At 40.9% G+C, this 27,720-nt stretch overlaps 1 protein-coding gene across 2 annotated transcripts in view; it reads left to right on the top strand.

Annotated features, from left to right (window-relative positions):
* Positions 1–27,720, top strand: part of ARID5B (AT-rich interaction domain 5B) — a 183,264-nt gene that overhangs the window by 122,477 nt on the left and 33,067 nt on the right. Inside the window, exons 1-4 of one of the 2 annotated variants that reach the window (XM_012801418.2) lie at positions 15,307–15,698; positions 17,120–17,232; positions 23,545–23,749; positions 25,636–25,688. In XM_012801418.2, the coding sequence (XP_012656872.1) occupies positions 15,695–15,698; positions 17,120–17,232; positions 23,545–23,749; positions 25,636–25,688 (375 nt within the window). In that variant the 5' untranslated portion in view covers positions 15,307–15,694. Of the gene's footprint in view, positions 1–15,306; positions 15,699–17,119; positions 17,233–23,544; positions 23,750–25,635; positions 25,689–27,720 lie in introns of those variants that run through there. The other variant, XM_003783633.3, reaches the window with a different exon arrangement.

Here is a 27,720-nt window from a genome sequence, read left to right as displayed (position 1 = left end):
TGATGGCACATGCCTGTAATGCCAGTTACTCCAGGGGCTGAGGTGGGAGGATCACTTGAGGCCAGGAATTTGAGATAAGTCTAGGCAACACAGTGAACCCTGTCTCAAAAAAAAAAAAAATTGTGAAAATGTTTCCTAAAAATTAGGAACTATGTCATCTGTTCTCTTTTATCCCCAGCTGGACTAATATGTCGACTAACACAGTATCAGACATAGGGATGGCAATTTTGTAAATATTTATAAATGAATATGGGACGTTAGAAGCAAAATCAGGACAATTTGGCCAGTAGAAATCAGAACCTTAAATGTTTCTTCTTAAATGGTTCCTTTTTCTTCTTTTACCCCAATTGACCTGCCCTGACTTCTAACTATGTAGAATTTGCTCTCCTCTTCAGTACATAAGGATTTGTTTAAAATGAAATTTGATTAATAGGGATGTTCTAGCGAAAACCCCCAAGGAAAGCCTTGAACTCTATCTGGGGCCCAAACTTCATAAGCATTTGTCTATATTGGGACTCTTAAAATGGAATGTTGCCTTTCTTCTTGGCTTTCCGTGTTCAACTCTGTTCATTTTTTGGGTCTATTTTTTGATCTTCTACAAAGTGTAGAGGCCTTTGTCTGGTGATTCCTTAGATACAGGGGATTGGGATAATTCAGATGAGCCTGGGAATTCAAGCATTGACGGCACCTCTCCGAGAGAGAGGCACATTTGAGAAACATTCAGTGAGGCCAGGTGCTGTGACTCACACCTGTCAGCCTAGCACTCTCGGAGGCTTAAGAGGTGGATCACTTGAGCTCAGGAGTTTGAGACCAGCCTGAGCAAGAGCGAGACCCCATCTCTACTAAAAATAGAAAAATTAGCCGAGTGTCTTGGCAGGTGCCTGGCAATCCCAGCTATTCAGGAGGCTGAGGCAAGAGGCTCAAGTCCAAGAGTTTGAAATTGCTATGACCCAATAGCACTCTATCCAGGGTGACAGAGAGAGACTCTGACTCAAAATAAATAAATACATAAAAATAAATAAAAGAAAGAAAAGAAACATTCCATGATTAGAGAAGGAAGACACTTGGCATGGTCAGATCTGTCTGTCTGTCTGTCCTTCTCATGCTGTTTAGGGGACATGCTATTATGTGGTAATTTCCTTTCTTTACTTTTTACCTTGAGAGTTAAGGTTGCCCCAAACACAGAATCAATTACCACCAAGGCATGTTCTCCCTTTTAACTTCGTTATATTTTAGGCTTCGTTATTGCCTGTCATCACTGTTGTATGCACAGACATGAGATAGTGATGTCCATCATTTGTTAGTGTCTTAGTGTACTGCATAAAATAATGGGCTGGGGCAAGAGAATTGCCTAAGCCCAGGAGTTGGAGGTGCTGTGAGCTGTGATGCCACAGCACTCTACCAGGGACGATAAAGTGAGACTCTGTCTCTAAAATAAACAAATAAATAAATAAATTAGAAAAAAAAAAACAAAAAACAATGTGCTGAGCACCTCTCTCCCATCCTTTCTCCATCATAATCTTTCAAGATAGAGCTATATTCCCTCTTGGACAAATGCATGATGTCAGCCCTGGGGAGAGACAATGACTTGCCCAGGGTCAAGCAGTTGCCTAATTTATATTGTGAACACAGAGCTGCAGGCTCTCAAAGCCTGTGCCTTTTCTACTTGCTTGTGAAACTTGGGTATCTGGCAGTAATTTCACCAACTTGTCAGAAGCAAAGGAGAGGGGCCACTTTCAGCGAAGGGGATGGTTTTGGACGTTTGACTTCAGGTTGGGGTCCTTGACGGGTGAAGAGAATCAGACCTAATGGCATCTGCAACCTCTGCGCATGCGTGATTTCATAAAACTGGTGTAGCAGTTTATTATTATAAAATTAGTATAGCATAGAACAAACCTGGGAGGCAAGCCAGATGAAATAGACAATGAATAGTTATATAAGGTTTTGGAAGCGCATGTGGTAGAACACAAGCTCACTGTATCTTCTTCTCAATTGTCTGCTGTTTGTTAATGTTTCCTTTTCAACATGATTGCATCTCAGTTTAATAGCACTTGCCATCTCAGGCTCTATGGTGCCAGGCCTGACATAGTTACATCCCCTCTGTGCTAAAAATATTGCATGTATATATTCAACCACAGCCGACATGTTTAGCTAATGGGTTACTCAGGAGCTATGCGCTTATATAATTAAGTGATGTATGTAATTTTGTGTTAACACATTTGCAGCGTGTGTTTCCCTGGTGATTGCAATGCTTTCTTCTGTGTAAAGTGTGACATTTTAATTCCCGCTGAACAATTTCCTACCTTGATTCGCCTTGTTTTTGTGGCAGGGGATTATTTTGTAATCAAGATAAAAGCATTTATTTATGAAATTTCTAGACAATCCCATTACTGGGAACTTTTAACTGCAGATCAATCTCCTATTTTATTGATCTTTGTTAAAAATCTTTATTGGGATTTAAATTTAATCTCTACATTATAGATTTGCCCAGAATTTCCTCGGCAAGGCACATTTTTTTAGGCAGCTTTGCAGAGATGGGGTTCCTTAAAAAAGTAATTCTCACCAGGCAGTCTGCCATCTTCCCCAGGGAACTTTTTTTCTCTGAGATGTTGCTGACTTTTGCCTGGTTAAAGGGCTTCCTAGGAGAGCCAGGACTCTGTGGGTTTGAGGGTCTTAGCATTAACTGGTCAGTTCTCTGAGTCCAATTCTGTGTCCAGTTCTGTGTGATAAGGCAGGTTTCTGTCAAGTATTTAGGTGGTTGACAATAGCGGGATCTGAGAGTTGCATAGAGGAATTAAAACGTGGGCATACATGTTTGTCTCTTATAAATGGTGATGGAACCAAGGGAAGGTACCGGAGACAGGAGGGTGAACCACCATATTCCTTGCCTTCTTCAGTGGTATTTATTTTCTCTAGTGGGATCAGCTGTCAGCGAAGTTTATCAAACATTTACCAGACTCTTATTAAGTAGCAGATGCCAATTTCTAAACATGAGAGAGTCATTTGTTCAGCAAACATTTATTGAACACCTACTGCAACAGTGCTACAGTGACGGAGACAGACATCATCTCTCCAGGGTCTGGTGAAGGAGACAGAAACATCGAGGGTCTGGTGAAAGAGACAGTTTCCATCGAGGATGATGGGTGCTAGGACAGAAGCCTGCTCCATACAGAAGCTACAGACAGTGGTGTCCTCACCCAGCTGGAGATGAGGGAGAATGAGGAACTCCATGGCAGGGGGCGCCATGGCCAATGTAAGTGTGAGGGTAGGAGGAAGAAAAAGCGAAAAAGGAGGAGTATTGACACACGAAACCATGTGATGTGCTTCGGACCTCCGGGGCATCGTCACTGTTGCAAGGTGAGGAGGAAGCTGCACAGCCAGGTGGACTGTGTCCATTTCTTCTGGCTCCCAGAGGTCCTGCGTTCCCAAAGCCATTTCTCACCGCGTGGAGGGCTCCTGGCCGCCCTAAGTAAAGCAAGCGGGTGGCAGACCTTGACGCCCAGCGTGAGAGCACTGTCCTGATGCCTTTGCAGGCTTTGCTCTTAGTCCTTTGCACTTGGGTAGGAGTGGACAGCTGGGAGTGTGGGGTGCAGACATCCTGCCAGAAGGACCTACGCTCCCTGAGCTCCAAGTGAGTGTTAGCGGTTGTGTGTTTTGGCATTTGAACACAGTGGGAATGTCCTTGTGAGCTCCCGTTTGATTTTATTAATTGCGGTTCCTTGGAAAATGTGTCTCAGTAACATGGTCTGCGGATGACAGAGGTCGCCCTGCAGAGACCCCAGTGGAGGTGCTCAGCGCCCATTGAAAAGCCATCTGCTGCCAAGGCGCTGCTGCCATCTCATGCAGCCAGCAGAGGCCAGGCTGTCCCCGCTCTGCTGCTTGCTGTGTGTCTTTGGGTGAATGGCAGGCTCTCTGGGCCTCCCTTTTCTGACGTGTTAGAAACAGGGTTCCGACTGGCTGGTGCCTTAAGTTCTTCTTAAGCTGCAGAATTCCATCATTATATAAATAACTCGAACGAAGAATCCCACTGTCATCACATCTGTGGATCTGCTAACTCCTAGCAGTGGTCTTTGGTTCCAAATCTGTTTGAAAAGCCAAGAACTGCTTTCCACAACTCTTGTCTTATCAGGACTCTCTGGCTTTGTATTTTAGGAGGGTGTCTACACTAGCCTTTGAATCTAGCTTCTAGTTTTTTAAGATTCAAAGGGAATCATTATGCCTTTGAATATTTCTGGAATATATGGCAGCATGGATCAGGTAATCCATATTGCTAGCAATGTCACAGAGGCTGTCACCTCCAAGCTCTGTATTATGTTTCCAGGCCCTGCCTCTCACCCCCCTCCACTTCCCTGAGCCCTCAGGCTGTGGTTAATAATGTCAAAAGAATGTTTTAAAACTGCTCTTCTGTTGATTCCAAAGAGTCAAAGCCCTCACGTGGTTTGAGTCCTGGGCTAAAAATCAAATTCTAAATTTAATCCCAGCCTCTATGAGTGTCTTACTTCTGTATTTCCTCACCCTGTAGCAATGTTTTCAGTTTTCCCATCTGCAAAATAGGCATGCGATGCCTCACTCCACAGAAGTACTTGCAAGCAGCTCTGTTGTACTCAAGGATTGGCATTATATTGGGGCAGAATATCATTTTTCATTCCATAATAGGAATTAAACAAAAGCCCTTTGAGTACGCACCTTGTGTAAACACCCTGTGCTTAAAAGCAAATGAATTTCAGAGGTCAGCAAATACTTACTCCCCCCATTTCTTTATTATTTTTTTTTTAAAAGCAAAACAAGGCTAACTAGGGAATTCATTTTGGAATAGAAAGACATGAAAGAAAGGGTATTTCAGCTTGCACAATAGTACAAAGAAGAACAAGAATCGTCATGTTTTGCTAAAGAACTCCCAGCTGTTTAATTTTATAGTAAATTGCTTGAAGAACTTTGCTAATTCAAAGGCAAAAATCAAACAACTGTTGTTGCAAAACTAAAGCTCCACGTGTGAGGAGTAAAGCCAAGTTGAGATTCATCTGCCCCTAAAATCATACTAAAAATACAGAGCATTTTTGTTAATGCTGGCTGGAGGAGTGGCTTTTATCTGGAAAGAAGACACATAAAAGAGAGGAATGGTACATTTACTGGTAATAAGATAAAAAAGAGTTTATATTCTCATGGACTTTACCCCGGCTTCTCCCCCAGCTTTTTCTTAAGCTCCTCAGTCTGTTTTAATACCAGGTTTGTTTGCTTTGTGGGGACGGGCCTGTTAGGCAGGAAATTGTTGAAAGGCATTCAGCAGAAATTTTAAATGGTGTTCTTAAAAAGAAATTAAGTACCAAATTGGGTAACTGATTATTCAATTTGGACTTGAGAATTTCATAAAATTTAATTTTTCGAGAATATGGAAAGAGAAATTCTGTCCCTACACTTGGTTCTAGAAAGTCCACCTTTCCATATGTTGCCTATTGTCAGAAACAAACTTTTCCTCCTTTTTTTTTCTTTAAAAAAAAGCACTTTCTCTTCCATATTAGGGAATTATTCAGACTTCTTTCCTTGGTTCCTATAATTCCAAACTCGTTGGAACATCAGTCTATTTTTGGTTATGAAGGAACTTTCAAAATGTGAGCATGATTTTTTTAAGGTCCTAAATCTCATAAAAATCAATTTGCCATATAAATATATATACATTTCTGTGTGTGTGTGTATATATATACACACATAATATATGTATGCATACACACACACACATAGCAGCTGTGGTTGTAAATATAGTGAAGTCATTGTGTTCCAGAAAGACAAAGTTCTAATTTCCATATTACGAGCCCCACCCACTCCCACGCCCCACCCCATCCATCTCCACATAGGAGGGCTGCAAAATGTAAAATCTAAAACATAAAACAACATAAGGTTGTGATTTGTGGCTGTGTCTATCCATGATGAATGTTCTTACCTGCATCTGATTAAACTCTCTTGTTAGTTTCTGGGTTTTTATGGTCATCCCACGCCATCACATCGTTTCACCACAAGAGGGCAATGGAGAGTTTGCTTTCAGCTAACAAAGCTAGAAATGGTTTTAATATCAGCTAAGTGTTTTAACTTGCTAAGGATTTATTTCTCTCCTTTCCGATTGCCACACATGCAGCCTCCGAGTTTCCACTAACAGCGAATAATAATCCAAATAAAGTTCTTCTGAGGGAAAATATAGACAGAGCAGTGCAGACAAGAGCTTTTGCCCAAATAAGGATCCCTTTTGTGGAGACCCCATGTGTTAGATAACCATCAACTGACAGTTGGCCATGAGTTAATAATGTTGGATGCTGAAATATGCATACCATGTGCTATAAAAGAGTTTGGAGGACAAAGAAAAATACTTCTATAGTTAGATATCAAAAACATACCAGAGGTGTACAGACTCCTTCACTGGATATTGGTCAAACCTGCCAAATAATCTCATAAAAATTATTATATCATAAACATCATACAGTAGAATGTATACTATTCATTAAATGTTTTGTTGATGCTGTAGAGATTCTGGTCTTAATCTTTCTGCATGTTACTTCCTTCAATGTGATAGCAACTCTTGCCTTCTAAGAAAAGAAAATATTTTCTAAGCTTGTTTCCACTGCCACCATTGCTTTTCTTTTATTTTCACAACGAGAAGCCTTTTAACCAGGTGGGTGTGTAGCCCTCTAGATTGGCATGTAGTGTTTAGAGGGCAGTTAATGTCTAGTTGTGTTTCCGTGTTGCCGCTGCTGCAGGGATCAAGAAGTGAGGGGTTGGAAAGAATCAGCTTTGATTTCAACTACTGTGACCGCTGGTTTGGGAGAATGGGACATTGGGCCAGCTGCGGATTGGACAGCCACTTTATCAGAGTGATGCCTCAGGGTCTTTTGGTGCTAAGAATGATTGTGGAAGAATGTGCCTCTTCCCTCGTCCCCAGAGTTCAAACTATTTTGTTCTGTTCAGATTTTTCTGGGCTTCATTGGAATGCCCGTCTTCAATGAGTATTCTTACTTTTTAATCATGTAAAAACATGGGACCAAGGAGGCTACACCCTTGCATTTCGGCCTTACCAGCCTCTCTCTGCTTACTTTCAGGTGAACTCTCCAAAAACAGAAAAATACAGTCAGACAATTAACGATTTGTGTTTAAGAAGCTCCTGATTCCAACTTGCCCAAATCACTCAAGTTCCATTTTCTGTCATTTGGTTTGCACTGGATGATGACAATGGCTTGTGTTTACACCCAACCCGTGTTGGTGGCAGGAGAGATGAAGTCATGAAGTAAATACAGGCCCTTTTTCTCCTTCTTTCTGTGTCACTGTCTCTCTCTTTTCTCCAGTCTGTTGCCAATGCTTGACATTTGCTTTGCCATCTTCGTTAAGGAAGTTAATGAAATAACGTCTTGTTCAGGGCTACTTAGTAGCCTTAAGTCAATGATTACCAGACTGGAATTTTACAGCAGAGGAAAGAACTCAGCTTTGGCAGGATTTTCAGACACTGACATCTCTATGTGACCATCCTCCCTTAACAGTGAATACAGTTCTAAATGGTATAGAAACTTTCGATCGTGATTCTTGCCGATTATCCTAGCTTCACATGTTAATCCTGTTCTGCCTGCTCCTTAGCACATATTTCCAAGAACATAGCTATAATCATAACATTGAATTATTGACTAAACCAACATCGCCCAAGAGAAAGATAATGCGAGCCACATGTAATTTAAAGTATTCTCGTAACCACATTCGAAAAGGTAAAAAGAAACATGTGGACTTAATTTTAATAATATATTTTATTTAATCTCGTATATCCAAAATATTATCATTTCAATATGTAATCAATGTACAATGTTATTAATGAGATCTTTTACTTTTATTTCGTAGTAAGTCTTCGAAACCAGTATATATTTTTATGCTGTGGCGCATTTCAATTTGGACTTGACATACAGGATTCCCAGCGCTCAGCAGACACATGTGGTGACTGTATCGGGTAGAGCAGCTCTAAATTGTTATGTGTTGTATCTGATTCTGAAAAAGAATTCGAAGGTCTACCTCTTCTCTGTTCACTGTTAGACTTACCTTAGGGTTTTGGATGGCAACTGTCTGTTGTTTCTCTAGAGTTTGACAAGTTCTCATTCCAGTTAACTGAGTTCTCTGGCTCGCTGTATCATCAGTTCTTAGTTAATGTGTCACCAGGTACAACATTATGGACTTGTCGCTGTCCTTCCACGCTCACTCCAGGTCCCTTTCTTCTTTTGGGCCCTCACCCCACCCTGCTCCAATATTTGCATTCTTCCATGCAATCTGGGACTATGTTAGTACCACAGAAAAGTTTTTAAAGTCATTTTTCAGTATCTTGGCAGCTCCTATACCTCCACCAACAAGGGAAGCTCAGTGACCACTAAGGTACCTTGTCAGAAATGGTGCCGGTGCCTCATAAAGGAGGGAGAGGGTGAGAGGAATTTACATGAACAAGGAAAAATGTCTCAGAATCTCAGACACCCAAGAGCAGCCACCTTTTTACTTTACAGTAAGAGATTTCATCCTCCTTCTTCAATTATTCTTTCTGAAAGGTCAAAAAAACCACAGAGACAGTAAAAAATCCCCTTTCGGTACGAATTCCTTTTTGGATCTTCTTAAAAAAGAAATTGAGAGCTTATTACTTGGCGACTTTTTACTTTTTCTTTTCTCTTCCATGTGTGTGTTTTAAATACTGAAATGTATCTCATAATGTATGTATCCAAGTCTGTAATAAATTAGATATCACCATGCTAATTCACACACACACACACACACACACACACACACCCCAAAACCCTTCTTATTTTACTTATTTCCAAGTGGGGAATGTTTTCTTTAGAGATGTAGCAAATCAATTATCTTCAATGTTGAAAGTGGAATATCTCATTTCCAAACCTGGAGAAATGGCTGAGCAAGAATGTTCTGTTTATATGAGAGTTTTAAAACTGCTCTGATATTTACTGTTCCTTGCAAGGATCTTCAATACAAAAATGGAGCTTTGACTTCTGCACTGTCACGTTCAATAGTAACACCACGGAACGTATCCATCATAGACTAGAAGGAATGGGTTTATTGATTGTAACAGAAAGAAAAAAAAAAGAGCTAGAGAAAGACAGAGACAAAAAAATGTAATTTTCTATGGGTAAGAGGTTCGGTCTTTATAAAACCTTCAGAAATTGTGGAAATCAAAAAGTCCTTAAAAAGCATTTCCAGAGTAGACCCTTAAATGGCCTCAAAAAAGAGAGAGAGAATTATCTTGAAGTTTTAGTCTTATTATATAGTACCATACTAAGAAAGATGAAATATGTGTTTATATAGTAGTTTTCAAAACATGGACATAGGCACTATTCCAAAGTTTTTAGAAAAAATGCATAGCCTGGCATTGAAACACATGGTCATTCTGACTGTCACAGCTTGTGTCCCTGATCTTCTCCTTTGAGAGAGGCACCTAGGGCCTGGCAATGGCTAGTGGATACCTGACATCTGGAGAGATGAGTAGTAAGAGAAAGGAGGTATCAGGTAAGTGTGAAAATGGAAGTCTGAGCCACAGTGGTATTTTTTAGTCTACTTTTGGTTTTGGGGGATTTGTGACTTCACGACAAGACATGACAGCTGGAAGGTGGTAGGGGGATCAGAGTTAGCACCAGATGACACTGTTCCCCCACCCTTAAGGACTGAGCTATGTCCTCACTATGTCCTCAGGTTTCCGCACTTTGCCGATGGCTCTTTACAGAGCGTGTGAAATTCTATGTAAGGCAAAGGAGTCTTCCCAATCCTCAGGGAAGCCCAGGCCTCAGTCCCGTCTGTGCTGTGGTTTACCTGTGCAAAGCCTAGTGTCCCAAAGATAAAGAAGCTTTTGCAAAACAGCTCTGTGTATACCTCACACCACCACCTTACAAGTCCTGAATGGGACCCTCCACTTAGAATGGTTTCCACAGGTGGAGACTGTGGGCAGCCAGAACAGACAAGAGGGGAGCTGAGAGTTTGAAAGTTCTGGCATGGATTTCCATCTCTTTTCCTATTTCCAGAATTCTAAGCTTAGGGAGCCAGTCCTCTGAAACCTCAGAATCTCTCCTCCCTGCACACCTAGACTCGGCTCCAGATTTCCCCTTTATTCCTCAAGAGGTAGTGACAAGCATCTGTATAACCTCTTTCTTCTTTGCCAGTGTACAACCCTCGTATATAGACTTCTAGAATATTTTTGTATTACTTTGGAGTTTACTCTGTTATTTCAGAATAATATATAAATAACATTTGGTCATTTGAATTTCTCTTCCCCCCTCAAGGAGGAGGAGGAACAAAGACAGAAATCCACCCATCACCTCTTTTAAAGCCTGACTATAAGAGGTTTGCTTGTCTTGTTTTCGTGGCAAGAATGCATAGAGTCACATGCTTTCCAACCCATCAGCAATACAGATGAGGTAGCAGGTCCTTCTCTATGTATGGGATGGGGAAGGCGGGCAGAAGTCAAGTAATCTGTGTTTTTAAGTGTTTCTGAGAAATGAAGACCTCCAGGGCACAGAGAGAAGGTGGATCAGGAAATAGCTATGCAAATCGCATGCCTATGAAATTACTAAAATTTTGATTGGAGCATTAACAATTGCTTCACATTCACAAGTATGAAACAAGCGTGAGTAAGACTGGGCATGTTTGGGAAGGGATTACAAGTGTTTACTTACATGGTTTGTTGAGCAGTCAATGAAGTCCACAGCTGTTTTGGACTTAAAACTCCCCGAGTAGTCCAGGTATGACCAAGGCAGTAAATACATTTTACTCTCATTAGCAGTCCTGGGGGAATCTTCAAGACTTGGACGAAGCAGTGAATGAATGGCCCTCATCTAAAGTCAGCTTCCTTTTTCACTTTGTAACGGTACAACTGCTCACCCTTTTAGGAGGCAGCCCAGGGGTCTGGATTCTATGAGATCACATCGCTGCAAATGCTAAATTGTAGTTTGTGGTTCAGGCAACCTTTGAGTATGGCTTGGGCTAAAGCAAACTTGGCAACCCAAGGCCCAGGTCTTCACACAGCCAGAGTATATGAAGGATGAGTGTAGTCACTTGAGGGGCACATCCTGTGTTGTCATTCAGGGCTGTGTGGTCTTGGTGGCCCTGGAACCGGAAGGCATTTAAATCTGGCTCTAGTGGCTGCGTTCCAGGCTCTGGGCCCATTCTCTTAATGCCTTTACTTGAGAAGAAAAATTTCTCTTAATAGAGAACTGTCAGAATAATTACCAAACAATAACACTTTAACAGCATTGTTTCACCACGTCTATTGTTTAAAATACATCATTTCAGTTTGAACGTCCCACAAGATTGAGGGAGTTGAGCTTGTTAATGGGCCTGTGTGTTCATATTCAGACAATATGATTGTTTCTCAAACATTTCTGTTGGGTGTGGAAGGCTGTTGATAGGGAAACAGAATAAAAATAAACTTGAATATTCTTAAATCATTATAGATAGTATGATCAGTGCTTTGTGAATTTGCAGATTCAATCAGTTAACTGGAAGTCAAGCACTCAGGGGTCCTCTACAGAATATAACTTGATTTGAAATAAAAGTTTTGGGAAATCAACTACGAATTATTGAGTTAAAAATATTAGCGTTACGTTAAAGCCCAAATGAGGACTGAGAGCTTCTAGGTTTCTTCCTGCCCCCAACTATTTGAAAACTGAAATTCTGTAAGAGATTATCTGTGAAATGCCTTTCTTTTATTACGCCCATAAATTTTAGGAGTGGCTTTGATCAAGCCTTCTGCCATTCTTGGTTTCTAAGTCTTTTACTCATACGTTAATAACTTTAAAAACATTCATCCTATTTTTGTTGTAGTGAAAGAGGAAGTTTCCAAATAGTCAAAAGGGAAACATTGAAAATAGAACACAGTTAAGTGATAACTAAATTAGGGTAGGGTTTTGTTGGGTTTTTTTTTTTTTTTTTTCCAGAAAGAGCAATGCTCCGTGCTGAAACTTGCCAGAGTATTTTAAGATTATTGTCTCCAAAGAAAATATACTGGGAGAATGGAGATCCTCAGAGGAAAGGCATTACAGAAATGCAAAGTATTATCAGTAATGCATACTATACATAGAACAGGGCTTGTCTGCGTCCAATGCTTCAATCGGTGGAGTTTTGTTTTCTGGCTCATGTTTAAAACACATACACACACACACACACACACACACAACTTGCAAATCAAATGAGTTAACGCTCTGTCGGCTTCCTCTAGACATTGACCCCTGGGGTCAAACGCTTAGGAAAATTATGCCTGGTTTTCCATCCCCTGATTCCCGTCTCCACCAGCGAGCCAGCCCTATCTCTGAGTGGAAGCTCACAAAGAATTTCTCGAGAGTTGGCAACAAAACCCTCTCTGCAGAATAGGAAGAAAGAGTTGCTAACTGATGAGTCAATCCAGCTTTTATAGCAGTTTATCTATCTTCACGGTATTTCCAAGAGCACAAATGCTATTAAAAAAAAAGAGAGAGAGAGAGCGAGACGGTCATGACAGGAAGAACACAGTAGAAAAATAACAGGAACATTTAAGCCAAAAGCAATTGACTTTGCCAGTAACTGGTTACATTTCCTTTGTTTTATTATTATTATTGCAAGAGTTGGGGTTGACAAGAAAGTTTCCCACACCTGCACTGCCCTGCCACATAACTTGTCTGAACCCATGGTGAAATAAGTACATAAATGAGTGTTTGCAACGCAGAGCTTCTAGACCTTTCAGGAAAACAAACTTGTTTTGCTATATTGTCAAGAAAATGGGCTATAATTCATTAATATTTGAAGGAATTTTAAAAAGGAAAAAAATAAACATGGGGAGATGTCAGAGTGCCCTGGAGTCCGGGATTAGCACCTATAGAAATAGCCATGACTTCACGAAGGTGAATACTTATTAATTTCTTGGCACTGAGGAAGAGGAACAGATGGGCAGTGAGGAAAGATTTTCTTTAAAACCGTAGAGATGGTTCACTGACGGGATAGCAGAGTGAGTGGCCCACTGGAAGGGGGGTAATGGCATGCCTGCTCTGGCCAAGTTTTAGTGGCTTTAGTGGAAGTCCTATCACCTACTACGGAGTCAGTAGGACTAATGGGGACCCAGCCTTCTGGCAAGTGTGTCACATGTAGTTTGCTGCCTGGGATGGGCTGCAGCACCCTCATGCTTTGTGGTATTAGAGAGTGTTTTCATTTAAGGAGAGTTCCCTGCTTGCTGCCAGGCCAACTTAGTATGATCATCTTTTTACAAGGCTGAGTGTGTGTGTGTGTGTGTTAGAGAAAAGTTGCTAAAGTAGGAGCTCTCCCTAAAGTCCAGTTGCCTAGGTTGGGGTCCTCCTGCTATCAGTAACCTGCTGTTTGCACCGAGACAAGCAATTTCATCTCTATCTCAGTTTCCTGGTCTGTAAAATGGAGATAACAATTATGCCTTCCTCTTGGCCTTGTCGTGAGTTTTCAATGCTATTGTATGCATCAGGACAGTAAATGACACAGGGGAAGTCCTCAGAAAGCGTTAGCTACTGTTATTATTTATGTATAATATTGAAAATAGTCATGCAAAGAGCATTTACTGAATCTTTGATGAGCCAAGCCAGTGGATTATACACACACACATAAAAGTAGCAGTGCATTTATCACCTTAGTATTTTTTAAAAGCAGAGCTAACTGGCAGCAGGCGTGCTATTGGGTAAGACCACTGCTGGCTTCTCAGGAGACTTTGCTGAGAGACATGGGTCTCACGTAAAGCACCAGAGCTGGTCAAATTCTGGAGTCCTGGGGTTTTGTACTCTCAGGAGGTGCATAGCCCTGAGCTTTCAAGGAGAGCATAGGTATAGGTCCCTCCAGGGTGTCTGGAAGGAGGTGCGGTTGTTTCCTACATAAAAAGCGAAAGTCTAGAGCCTCACCCCTGAACAGTACTACACTGTAATGCATTTGTATTCACTCTCTGGCCCGGCTAATGATTTGTTTTCAAGACCCCTAGAGGAAAAATATGATCTGACTTGGGAGTCAGAATTTTTGCTATCCCCAAAAGCCACTCCCTCCGTGCCAAAGCCTCACCTGGGGTGTTCTGATTCCAAAAGGTCTCCAATCGTATTACAGGGTCTCCTGCATAGCCTTGCCTGCTCCAGTCCCACTGAGACTGCTAACACTTGTGCTCTTCAGGCACTTGTGTGTTGCCTGTGGGACAAGATTCCGGCCCAACTGAGAAGCCAGATGCAAAGGCTTAGCTGTTATCGGGAGCCAAAGGCCTTAGGTTTCCCATCTCCATGTCCAGTGCAAACTCAAGTCCCTCATTTATGTTCCCCAAACAGACTGTAAGTAAGAAAGGTGAATGCAGTTTCACAGGTGTCCAGTGTCACACATGTGCCACGTGGTCAGGTTGGCGGGTTCCAGGAAGGAGGAATATATGGGCATATTTATTTCCATGAGTCATTTATTCATTCAACAAATTCATATTACCCAATGATGCCTCCAGGGCCTTGCGCTGGGGCAGCTGAGAGATGAGTCCCACACCGTCTTGCCCTTAAGGATTCTCCAGTCTAGTATAATGATATGCCAAAAACTCAGCTAAAGTACAAGGAGTACAGCGGTATGTTCCATGAGAGAAAGACAGAATAAAAACAGTCAGAGGGGAGACTAAAAGAGGCCCTTGACTTTGAGTCTTGAATTACTGGTGGGATTTGCCTAAACCATACCTGAAATATAGCCTGTACTTGCCTTAGGAGGAACAAAGGTCTTTTTCTCTTGATCAAATCCCATTTAGAGTTTACGTTTGTGTAACCAGAATATTAGGTGCTAGTCTGTTCTAAATTTGTAATTCTCAGAATCTGCTGGGGGAGGAGGACGTGTGCTTCTCTGGATTCTGAAAACAGCTCAAAGAGGGGAGAAAATAGCCTGGGTTTGGAGATGACTTCTCTCGTTGGTTCCTGGAACCTTTGCCTTTATTTAAAAACAGCATGTTCAATACAAGTTCTATCGAAAAGGCCTTTGGGATTTTAAAGCTTCTCTGGAAATAAATGCCTGTTAGGTCGAAGTGCTTTTCACCAAAAGGCTAGGAAGGGACGATCATAGGAACAAGTCTTAGGACAGAGGTGATCCTGCTTTGTTTTCTTGTAATGAAATGCCTCAGACCTGCTCCCCCACCCTCTGTTTGTTTCTGTAGCTTTCTGCTATTATTTTGATAAGGGACAGGAAAGTACATCCTTCCCTCTCGGTCATTAAAGTCTTAGCGCTGGGGTCAGTTGTGGAAACTACTTCTGTGCTACACAAAGTCGTCTAAACAAAATAGTCCACGCCCTGGCTCCAGGCTGTGGACCGTGTCAGATTCATGGAACGTGGCAGCGAGCTCTGACAGGGGAGCAAGAGGTCAGGATCCACAAAACAGGACGGATGAAATCACCAGCCCCGTGCTGCGCAGGGAGGTGGAGAGAGCAGAGCCCTCCCTGCCAGTCTGGCAACTTGCAGAGTCCTCGGGCGCATCCCACACACTCCGTGCGAGTCACTGCCGTGTGTTTACATGAGTAATGGAGCTGCCGGGGGAGGGGAGTTGTAAGCAGAGCGCTGAGCCTTGCAGCTCGCATTCGGAGGGACGCTGACAGCCACACCGAGTGCAGACTTCCAGGGATGTGGCCGCGGAGCAGTCACATGCTGTAGCTTTCATGAGCACAGACATCCATCAGGCAGATGTGTGTCGACTGGAATGGGTAATCACTCCTTTCTCTTTGCTTGATTTTGTTTGTGAGCTTGTTAAAACCTTTGGTAGTTCCAGGCTGGCTGTCTTCTGGGATGGACTTTGAGACCAGTGTTTCAGGGAATATGAGAAGAGAGCAGCGGGAAAGGGGGAGCCCTGAATCCACTTTTTTAAACTTTTGCCTTTCAAAGAGTGTATACAGGGCAGCTGTGCTCTGCCGAGCTTTTACCGACAGTAAAACTGTTACCCGGAGTAGAGAATCAGATGAGCAGGATTAATTGTGTTTATAAAATGAGGGCAGGGTAGGACGTCCTGAAACCACGGCTAGCTGCGTGACATAAATAAGGATTAAAAACAATTAACAGGGTTTGTGGGTTTTAGATTTGACATTGTCAGAATCATCCCTTAACTCACAAGAAGTGTCGGTACCTTGAAAGGTCTGAAAGAAATTCTTTAGAGTATAATTCATTTGTTTGGAATTGTTTGAGGGCTGGTGGGTGAGTTGGTTGGTTTTAATTTGGCCTGACTTGGGTGACTGATGAAGTTAAATGTGAAAGCTAATGCCCGCCCGCCGGACTGTCAACAGCGCTCAGTAAACAGCGGCCTCTTCCCCTTCCTTCTGTGTAGATCTTAAAGGGAACTAAGTTCTACTTCCAGGATGAAATGTAACTTTGCTTTGTATCTTGTCTACAGCTTTTAAAAAGCGTGACCCCGATGGCAGGCTAATCCCAGTGTAATCTTTGGAAGTTATTTTAAAATAACCCTCAAGATCTTCATAAAATTACATTGAAAATTCAGGAAAAGAGAGCCTGCTGATTTAAAATGCTTCTGCCAGATTTGTTGAGATTTGAAACATGCTGGTCACAATATTATTAGTAAATACGTGTAGTAATATTTTCCGGAGTGTTACTGTGAATGCCTCCTCTCTACAGCTCTCTCTCTGCTTATGGGTATGATAATGTGAGAAAATGCTCCCCTGCAATCACTTTCAAAGAGAGATGTTTCCAAATGTTACGTTACTGTGATACTATAATGGGCTGGCATATCACTTAGGTTTCTGAATACAAGATACAAAACAAAGAATGATCTGAAAGGCTGGTTCAAGATTGGTGTTCAGCCCCAAATGCTTCTTTAACAAGGGGGAAGGGCCTTTTTCTTATCATCATCCTTTAGAGCTAAGGGCTTCATTTTAACTTATATTCATTAGACATGTTAAAGTGTGACAGATTAGCTTTGGGAAACATATCCAAAAGTGTATCGTTTACCAAGACGCGACCCTTCTGAAGGAGAAGAGACGCATGTCATGAAAAGACTGCCATAGTCATACACGTTTCTCTGAAAACAAAAAGGACCACTGTAGTAAGATTCTTGGTGGTTAATAAGGAAACTCATGCAAATGAAAATGTATATCAATTGTTCTCCCTTTGTTTGCAGCGCCAAATCTTAAAGGCAGACCACGCAAAAAGAAAGCCTGCCCACAAAGAAGAGATTCATTCAGTGGTGTTAAAGATTCCAACAATAATTCTGATGGCAAAGCCGTTGTCAAGGTACAGTCATCCACTCTCACTCCGTGGCATTCATTTTCCTGCATCTTTTTATTTGTCCTTTTCCCCTTTATTGCTCAGCTCTTGTGTCTCACTGGCAGTTTTCAATTCAGAATCTCACTTTGGTATTCAGAGCTTTGGAGGCTCTCTGTGGTGTCTATTCCCGCCACCTCCCCTCCTTCCTGTTGCTGGGGGGGGCTGGGCGGAAGGTGAGCATTTTGATTAGTCAACAGAAAGACTTCCCACCTCCCCGTTTGGCCTGTTGGGTAAAGGACAGATGATTAAGCACCTACGTCACTGAGGCTGAGATTTCATAGTGGGTGACACAATGACATAGTTTACTCTGCGTGTATCAAAAATAGACCAGCTGAACCATCCTCTTTATGAATGTGTTCATCTAAATGTGTTTCAGAGATTAACAGAGGATGAAATTAGAAATGGCTAGAATTCATCTTTTTAGTCGTGTATTTTTCAAAGTCACCTCTGATTTCGTTAGAGTAAATGTAAAGCTACATCGCAATATATTTATTTCTATGCATATACCAAAAGGGATTTATATGCTTTTTAAAGATCTCTATTAATGCAGAAGAAAAAGTACACATTCTAGACTGTTTTTCAAGGCCCAGGCTTAGGCTTTTGCCTGAGCATTCTTGGGAATCTTGAAAGTGCATGCCTGAAGGGCTTAGCACCATGAAGGGTGAAGTATCCCTTCATATTTTTAGACTTATCTTTTTGAATTTGTGGACATAGGTCAAATTTCCATGGTTCCATTTACTGTACTGAGGTGTTGTTTTTGTGCCAAAGACAGCAATAGTCCCTTTAGGACCTGAATTGAAGACCAGATTTAGACTGATACCGGTTTCCAGATCCAACAACGGAACTTTTGAACACTGCATTTAGAAGAGGCTGATGTAGGAAAAAAATGAATTCAGTTCTATGTGGACAGTCTGCTATTTGTCTGTCAGGTTTTCCTCCCTGTTCCCAGTGACATGAAGTAAATCCTAGACCTTGATATTCTAAAAATCTTATCTTTAAGTGTGATTGTTTTGCCAGGAATTTCTGAGGACTTTTGATTAGAATTTCTTCGTGCTTATAAGATTCCAAAGCGTTAAAAAGAGCTCAACCCATAGAGATACGTATTTTCCCTTTTCTGGATCAAGACAAATCTTATCTTTCCCCAAAGTTATTTTTATTCTACATGTTGAACCTCCTGTAAAACCACATGGATACCACGAATGACGTTTTATTGTAAGTTGGACATCTCAGCCCTAGAACTACCTCCCTAAGATGTCAGCAGGAACAGCTCATTTCCTTAGAGTTTGCAAGTCCCTGAAAGACACTGTAGAGCTAGAAGGTTTTAGGCCATAACCCTGAGCTAAGCTTGAGCTGCCCATGCCTTACGTTGGCACCCTGCCCGTACTTCTAGGATGACATCATGTGTTTACTCCAGTATATTCTGTACCTGAGCCCAGCAGGAAGAAACTTCTTCCCGTGTCCTTTGGAGTCTCTACCAAGATATGCCCCTGGGAATTTTACAAAATTCATGCAGTTGATCTGAAAGCACAGAACCTCCAGTGTTTCCCTCCATGACAGCAGTTTAGAACTCACACTCAAGCTCACAAAACAGAGAACAGGAGCGTGCTCTGCAGATGGGCTGTATTTCATGTTCACTGACTTATCCTTCTTAGGAGGGATAGAAGTCAAACCTGTGTTTTCTGAGTGGACCCTTCACCCCACCCCATGTTGGTGCTGCCACTCTGAACCTATGAGGAGAGAGACCATCCTTCTAGTGCTGGTTCTCAGTAGTAAATGGGTGAGGTCCTGCTGCGGTCAGCTTCTGGGGACTGGGCTAAGGCTCAGCTCTTCTCAGAGTCTTGGATTATAGTCCTGCCTTGGCAACTTCCAGTGAGGCTGGGGAGACCGCTTCAACTAGAAGAAGATGGGCAGAGATGAAGTATGGCGGCTTGTCTGTTGGCACCAAGAGACAGATGTCAAATCCCTACAGAATGAACAAGCCACATCTGGGACTAACAGCCCTGATGAAGGCGTTTGTCTCTTTAACTGGTCTTTTCCTGTGAAAGCTACAGAAAACGATTATAAAGCTGTGACCCTCTAATTATTTACTGAACTGGAAGCTGGTTTTAGAGGATGATGAACTGTTTGACTTTGTGACCAAGACCCCTATGATTGTTTTTTTCAAAAGTGCCTCAAATAGACCATTTCTAACTATGGACAAGCACCAGCTTCCTATATCTCTACAGAGCAAGGCTCTTAGGGTAGGACCCACTGGGTTGCTGTGTTCATGCCTAGAAAAACAAGCCACATAATTTGCCTGTCACCATCCACGTGTTGCATTCTTTCAAGGAGAACACGAAAACTAGTTTTGCAAGACCCTGTTTTCCAAGGGAGAAAAAGTTTCATGGCCTCCCAGAGACAGCAAAAGTCACATGAGAGGAAACGTCCAGTTCTCTGAAGACACTGAGAATGTAGCCAGCCCAAATCTTGCCATTTCCCTGGAATCATCTTAAAGCAGCAGAGCCAGGGCCCAGGACTCTTCATAGGGTGATCTATGCCAGAGAAGTCTTCTTGGCCTAGGTCTCTAATGAAATGCCTATATTGATAGAAGGAAATAAATGATTTCTTGTATCCTGTAAGCATTTTCCAAAGGCCAGAGGTGTTTTAACAGGTGGTTATTCTAAAAGAAAGCAAAAGCAAAAGGTGTGCAGTATCTCCATTTCAATCACAAATATACTTTCCATATGTCACAAATATGACAAAATTATTTTCAATAGTTTTCCTCACATTAATGCTCCTCAGAACTGTCCACAGGGATTATCCTTCTTGCTTTACTGGGGAAGAAACTGAGGGTCACCTAAGCAAGTTAGTGACCAAAGCAAAATTACAACTCTAGCTTTTTTACTGCTGGATCAGCACACTTACTGCCCCAGTTGAAGGCCGGATTAGTTATAACTCAATCCCGTGGAAGGACATGGTTAAGATCAAATACATGGTAGTATTTGAAAACATTAAATGTGTAGTCTTTCATTAGTACTTTCTTAATCGTTTTGGAAACCCTGAAGATCTTAGTGAAGGCAAAAGGTGTATTACATTCAGATCAGAAAAAACAAATCTAATAGTTACCGGTCACCATCAAAAGTTGGGCTTTCTAAGGCCAACTTGAAGACTAGCTATTATTTCCATTAACACCTGCCATCTACTTCATTCAGTACATTGACATGCTGAGAATGTTTTGGGTAAATATAAAAAAAAAAAATTAGAAAGGAACTTGATTTGGTTCTACCCAGCAACAGAATTATAGCCTGGAAAGGTCATGTGTGCTCATTGAAAAAAGAAAAAAAGTACAAAACCGGTACAAGAAAGGAAGCCACTGTTCATTTGTTCACTTCTAACCAAGTACCTGGCCTCCCAGGAGCAGTGTCCTGGGAGGGCCACTGAGATTCAGGACGGAGTTCAGTAGGTGACAGCCTGGCTTCACCTGCAGCCTTTGCGATGAGCAGGGAGTTACTTTGGGTCTGGTGTGTGTGTCTCCTCTGTGCTTTTCCTTCTGTTTCTGGGTATTTCTATGCCAGTGAGGTAAAGAGTTAAGTAAATGTCCAGACACTGAGGAAGAAATACTTCATACTTTCTTGACAGTGGTGCATCCGACCTAATCGTATGGATAATTGGCCCATTATCACTACAGAGTTAAGACTCCACATAGTTTAATCCACAAACCCTGTACACTTCTTGTACAAGATTGTGGTTTGGAGTGGGGCAACCCCGAGCTCTAAACCCAGATCTTGAGCCATATGACGAGATAGATGACCTCACTGAGCTTCAGTTTCCTCAACTATATAATGAGCCTACATATCTCCTTTTTACAGTTCCTAAGAACATTTTGAAAGAATATGTGAAGCCCACACAGCTCTGTGTCTCGCTCATTGTAGGACCTCAGTTGATAATGATTTCCTTCCCTTTGCTAAACACACAGTAGAAGGAGTGGAGCTCTTTTATGCTTTGGAAACCACCTAGTTTTATCTTTTACTTTTCATTTCATAAATCACATTTCTAAGCAGTAGGTTTTGCAATGCCTAGCAATAAGATATGCTTTTTTAATGGGAAATTGGTTTCGATGACTAATTTAGTATTTTTAAGAGTATCAGTGGAGTGTTTAAAACCACAAGCCCCAGAGTGAGGCTACCTGGGTTCAGATGCCAGAAGCACCCCTTGCTCACAGGAACCTGGTACTGTTCTTCTGTACCTCGGTTTCTTTATCTCTAATAGGAGAATTCTAACTACCCAGTAGAGTTGTGAGTATGGAATGAAATAATGCTTAAAATAGGGCCTGCCTTCCTAGGAAACACCCAGAGAAGGGTGGGAAGCAGTACAGATTAAAACTGGAGTGATTCTTATGATTTCACGAAGCCATTAAATTATAAATTTCATCAAAACTTTAGACTCAACAGCCTGAACTTTGGCAGTGAAAAATAATGACAACATAAAAGTTTCACAGGATGTTCACCTTCGGGTAACTCGCAAAGTACTCGAGTTTGAAAGAAGGTCAGGAAAAATTCTAGGTGGAAAGACTGTTTTCATCCCATTTCCATAGGCCCTTAAAAATTAAAATCTTATCTAGAGGCTCCATGGAATGACTTGCACAGGAAATTTTATTTTTCCAGGGCAAGTCTACAGATATTAAACGAGTGTGTTCACTAGAGAGAATAAGCCATAAAGACAACTCTTACAGAGAATACACGTCCCTTTAATAAGGGAGCCTGGGCTGGGTTGGGCTGGGAGGCTGTGTCTGCAGAGAAAGAATTCAGAAGTGTGAAGTGGACAGTGCTGTAGAGATGAGGGACATTTTTATTCATAACATTTCCCCAGCACTCCCCCTCTTCTCTCCTGATGTTAGCTGTGGAGATGTAAAGAATATTGGAATGTACACATTCCCCATGGGCACACTTGAACTCGAAGTCTGACCCTTTGTACTTCCCCCTTTTACAATTAAAATAGCTCAGCAACTTGGTGTTATATTTAACAACCATCAGAGGCCTCTTGTAGAACATGGCAGTGAGGAGGGAACATTAGGTTAGCTCCTTGATAATGCCAAATTCCTTATCTGCTTGGAGTGTGGAAGGGGGGACATCTGGAGCATTTACTACCCTTTATTTTTTAATTACGGGGCTTTATACTTACTCTTCCTGGGTTTTCCGCTGACCTCTGCTTGCTTTTTGTGTTAAGTGAACATCTCTGATTATTTTGTCAGAGCAGACTGAAAAGCAAGAGGCCCTCATATAAAAGAGTGGGCTCTTCTGTTTTCTAGTGAGGGTGTTCCTGGCATCACCCCTGGGTGACAAACAGCAGAGACCTTGCTGGTAGTCATTGTAGCAAAACTGCTGGCATCAGCTTGTTTTTCCAGATTCCTGGAGAGAATAGCAACAAGAAGAGTTTACTATAAAAAAATTTTGCAGCCGGGCACAGTGGCTCATGCCTGTAATCCTAGCACCGTGGAGGCCAAGGCAGGAGGATCCCTTGAGCTCAGGAGTTTGAGACCAGCCTGAGCAAGAGTGAAAAAAGCTTTCACCCAAGCATTGCTGTGGGCCCTTGTAGTTCCAGCTGCTGGGGTGGCTAAGGCAGGAAGATTGCTTGAAGTCAGGAATTTGTAGTTGCTGTGAGCTAGGCTGGGTCCAAGACACTCTAGCCCAGGACAAGAGAATAAGACTCTGTCAAAGAAAGAGAAGGAGGGAGGGAGGGACCTTGCCTTTCTTTTTGATACAATGTATAAAATGTGGAGCTATTTATTAGGAAGACAGGGTTTATTCCAGGACATTAACTAATGATCCCCTTAGGAAAATAAAATGTAAAAGAGATAGAAAGATTTTCCTAACAGATGCCAAATACTTAAAAGGAGTGTGTTGTAATCCCTCCTTCCACATCACAACATACCTAAAAGAAGCTGGTGTAATTTGGTAAACTATGGCCCCTTGGTCACCTGTTTTTGTTAATAAAGTTTTATTGGAACACAGCTGCACCCATCCTTTATGTACTGCTATGATTGCTGTCCTGCTACAGTTGAGTAGTTGCAAAAAAGCCTGTAATATTTGGTATGTGGCTCTTGACAGAAATTTGCCATCTCTTGGTCTAAGGCAGTTCATCTTCAACCATGCCTCTAAAAAGCTATCAAAGGCAGGGATAATTGACTGGTTCTCCCTTACCACTCAATGAAAAGCATCCCTGGGTCTGTCACTTGCTATGTTTTTTGCAAGCATTCCAGGGCTGTGCCTGGTCTGATATGGTGTCTCTTCCCTTTTCCAGGTGAAATGTGAGGGCAGGTCAGCCTTGACCAAGCCGAAGAATAACCATAATAACTGTAAAAAAGTCTCAAATGAAGAAAAACCAAAGCTTGCCATTGGTGAAGAGTGCAGGGCAGACGAGCAGGCCTTCTTGGTGGCACTTTATAAATACATGAAAGAAAGGAAAACGCCGATAGAACGGATACCCTATTTAGGTTTTAAACAGAGTGAGTATACTTGTTTTCATTTCTGAAATATCAAAACTGCTCAGATTCTTTGAATTGGAAAAAATAATTTTGACTCAGGATTATGTTGAAATCCTAATGTGGGGATAGTGCTTTGTGTTTATACAAAATCTACTAATGGCCCCAGCCAAGAATTTTTTCCCTGCCTCTTTCCGCTACGTTGTTCCCTTCTGGGACAGTTGCAGTAAGATATTTATAGGCTTGAATCCACTGATTATGACTGGAAATAGACATGTTGAAAGTTTCTCATTTTCTGTTTTGTCAATCTTGAGTGTTTGTAACGCCTTTCTTGTGAGATAATAATATGACATAGCTTTATCAGGCACAGATGTTGCTTGTGAAAAAACAGCTTTTGAGAGAAGGACATTTAAAGATGGACAAAACAACCACCAAGGGAAAATACATTTCCTCGGCCCCAAATCTGTTAAAAGATAACAAAATCTGACTTCACAGGATACAAGAAATACACAGATTTGCACGGAGGGCCTAATTTTGAATTACTTTGACATGTCCATTCCAGTGTAAATGTCATTGTGTATTTGTAAGAGGAACAGGGAACTTGTAGCTAGGCAGAATTCCATATGAAAAGAAAAAAAAATCCAAATCTTGCCTTGATTTTGCAACTGAACATATATTTTGCCTCTGTCTGGATTTAGTGGTGCACAAAGTGATGATCCCCTGGCTTGAAATAGTATTTTCTCCAAATGTATCTTTCTAGATTAAAACCATGTGTCATTTTGATGAAGAATGTCAAACCTGTATGTTTTACATAACAATTTACATACCTAATAGCAATTGGCGCTGATTGCAAGAGAACACTCGCAGCCATTATAAACTTATATAACTACGAATGATTACAATGTTTGTCTGAAAACTGCTTGCTTGAAATAGAAGTAAAATTAATGTACTATGAACAGCTTTGTTGCATTATGCATTGGTTCAGATTAAATCAAGGCCGAGGCAGGGCTCTTGATAGCTTTGAAATAGTGCAAGGTTCAATGAGGCTTTGAGAACATGTTGTGTCAAAGAGCCTTAAAAAAAATTTTTTTTTCCATTTTATTCTTCATTTCCCTTACCAAGAAATCACTTGAAGTTCAATTTTCCTCTCTTGTAAAAGAAGCAAATCTATAGCAGTCCCATTCCATGGTGTTTGGTATAGAATGAGCAGGGTTGCTAGCAATTTGGTGTAGCTGTTTAACAACACAAACATATGCAAACCCTGCACAGGGAAATCTGTTTGAAAAAATATATATATTTATAACATCACACCGGCCAGTTAGGAGAGTAAGTGGGCTCATGACTCAATTCCTTTCCAAAGGAATGTCTTCCTTCTCTTAGATCTGTTAAAATCACTGCTTCCTTGCAGGTGAAATATTTGCCTTCTTGCTCACCGCAAGGCACTGTGAAATACAGTGTGAGCCTTTGATACAGCGCTGCCATCAGACATTCTATTAAGAAAGTAATCATAAATTAAAGTGGCTGTTATTTATTGATTATGGAGAGTTCTTATCTGACGGAATCTTGATAGATTACCATTTCATCAATGGCTTCTTTCTAAGGGTTGAACAAGACCCACTTCAATTTTGAAATCCCACACTTTTCCCCAAAGCTTCTGTTCCTCTGCTGATGGCAACAGGACTAAAACTTTGTTGTCCCTCTCTTAAACGTAGATCCATTTCCATGGCTGTGTGACTGTTGGTTAAGAAATATTTTAAGTGGTAATAATAGATCTTGTTATTGAATGCCCGTAGATAAATTATTTCCTAAGAACTTAGTTCTTTGGGGTATGTTAGTATTTCTTTTAATTGACATTTCTTGGAAATATGTTAATGCAATGCTTATCTAAATACTTATTGTCCCTCTAACAGTTAACCTTTGGACTATGTTTCAAGCTGCTCAAAAACTGGGAGGATATGAAACAGTAAGTGTTTAAGCAACTTAAATGAAATAATTTTGCAATCTAACTCTCCCCCCCTCTCTTTGACCAAAATGGAGAAAATGCAAAAGCAAACCATCATTGACTGCCTTTCAAACGGCTCTACACTTTTGGGGGTTTATTGGGCCACTTTTGGAAACAGTCCCAATTAGTTCCAGGTTTGGCAAAATTGTAAACTTGTCATAAAAACTACAAGTGGAAAACATATGTAACTCTCCCCTGTCAGGGAAATTAGTTGGGTCTGTAATTTTTTCCCATGTTGAGAAAGGGCTATTATTGTACAATAAGCCAAGATTGCATAAAAGAAATTTCCCTTGGCAATGTACCTGACATCTGTTCATGTCTAATATGGGAAATGTATTAAAGGCTTTCAAAAGTAATCAGTATTGGCCATTAAGGAATAGAATGCAGCAGAATCTCCTCTCATTCTAGGGCAAAGAAGCTTTATTAGACAAGGGTCAGTGCTGCATAAACAGGAAGTTATCAAACTTACTCAGAACAGGCTCTGACAGTCTATATCAGCTAATTCTAACTGACAGGAATGGGTTATTTTTAGCCTGCAGGAAAATTTGATGGCCACGGATTTTTACAGCATGTATTTTGAACCAATAAAATGTTACAGCAACAAACTGAGATTAAAATCTTGAAATAAGAAGAAAGAGCTGCATTAATATAGCACACAGAGATGACATCTGTACTAAGATCAATTGACATAGGAAGATGTCGTCATTGGAAATATTTTCTCCTCCACACAATGATCAGATTAAGCTGTGTAGTTTCTTCTGCAATTGAATAAGAAATTATTCTTACTTTCCTTAAGAAGTAATCTGGGATATCTCTGTACCATAGTAAAACGACAGTAAGAGACACAAAATCATGAAAATGAAACTCATTTGAGCCAACTGTAACGACCAGGGTTTCTTGCCAGATAGACTATATTGTTCCACAAACTAATGTAATGGTTTAATGTCAGGGGATTGGGATGGGAAAAGATGGTGAGTGCTGTGTGATTCAGATAATCTGGTATTTACTGTAGAAATATCTGCTATGAATTCTGATGAAAAATCCTTTGCTATTACTATTTATGCACTTAATATGTTTATTTAATGTATGGGGCATACATATACATGTGTGAATTTATAAAGAAATATATGAATTACATATAAAATGTGCATTTCATAGACATGAATTTATTTGAAATATTTGTTTTGTCAAGTGCCCTGCATAAAAATAAATACCCATGATTTTTCACTTGGTTGAGTCTGTTGATAGGAGCAGGATATGGAATCCTTGCCATTGCAGTTCATAATTTTGCAAAATCTTGAGCTAATTATAGCTTTCATCCATGTGAAATAGATTATAACTTCTTCAGATGTTAGTCTTATAAATGCAGGAATCAACCCCATCACCTTCGACTTTTAAGTCTAGTTTTTAATGTTATGAACAGGAATACACATTTTTTACATGAACTGTGACCACAGGTAGTTACATATATTGCACAATATTATGAAATGTCTTTCTAAACTCAGGAACTTTTTGTTATTCACTGATAGGGAGAGTGCCAACACATTTCACAGACTCAGTTTTTCCTGCTTTTGTATCTTCTGTATCTTCACAAAGATTTTTTTTTTCCCATGCAATAGCAAGTTGATGTAGAACGTACCTAAGAAACTTGTGATAAGTTTCCAAGTATTCGGGATACTCTTTGAACAAATAATATTTATTCTTTGGTTGAATGAATGATCACACAATCAGCATATCACCTGACCATGCACTCACTGAATGTCTTATGTGTACAAGGGATTGTGTTAGACACTGTGGAAGATGAAACATTTATGGGCCAGGGGTTTTGGTCCTTATGATGCTCACCACTCAGGAGAGGCAGTAATAATATTTATTTTTTTATTTTTTTATTAAATCATAGCTGTGTACATTAATGCAGTCACAGGGTACAGTGTGGTGTTTTCATATACATTTTGAAATATTCTCATCAAACTGGTTAACGTAGCCTTCATGT

The sequence above is a fragment of the Otolemur garnettii genome, unplaced genomic scaffold (genome assembly GCF_000181295.1).
Source record: "Otolemur garnettii isolate 467f Iridium unplaced genomic scaffold, OtoGar3 scaffold00008, whole genome shotgun sequence".
NCBI classification, from domain to species: Eukaryota; Metazoa; Chordata; class Mammalia; order Primates; family Galagidae; genus Otolemur; species Otolemur garnettii.
Note: the sequence above shows the minus strand (reverse complement) of the source record. Positions and strands in the feature narration are given on the sequence as shown.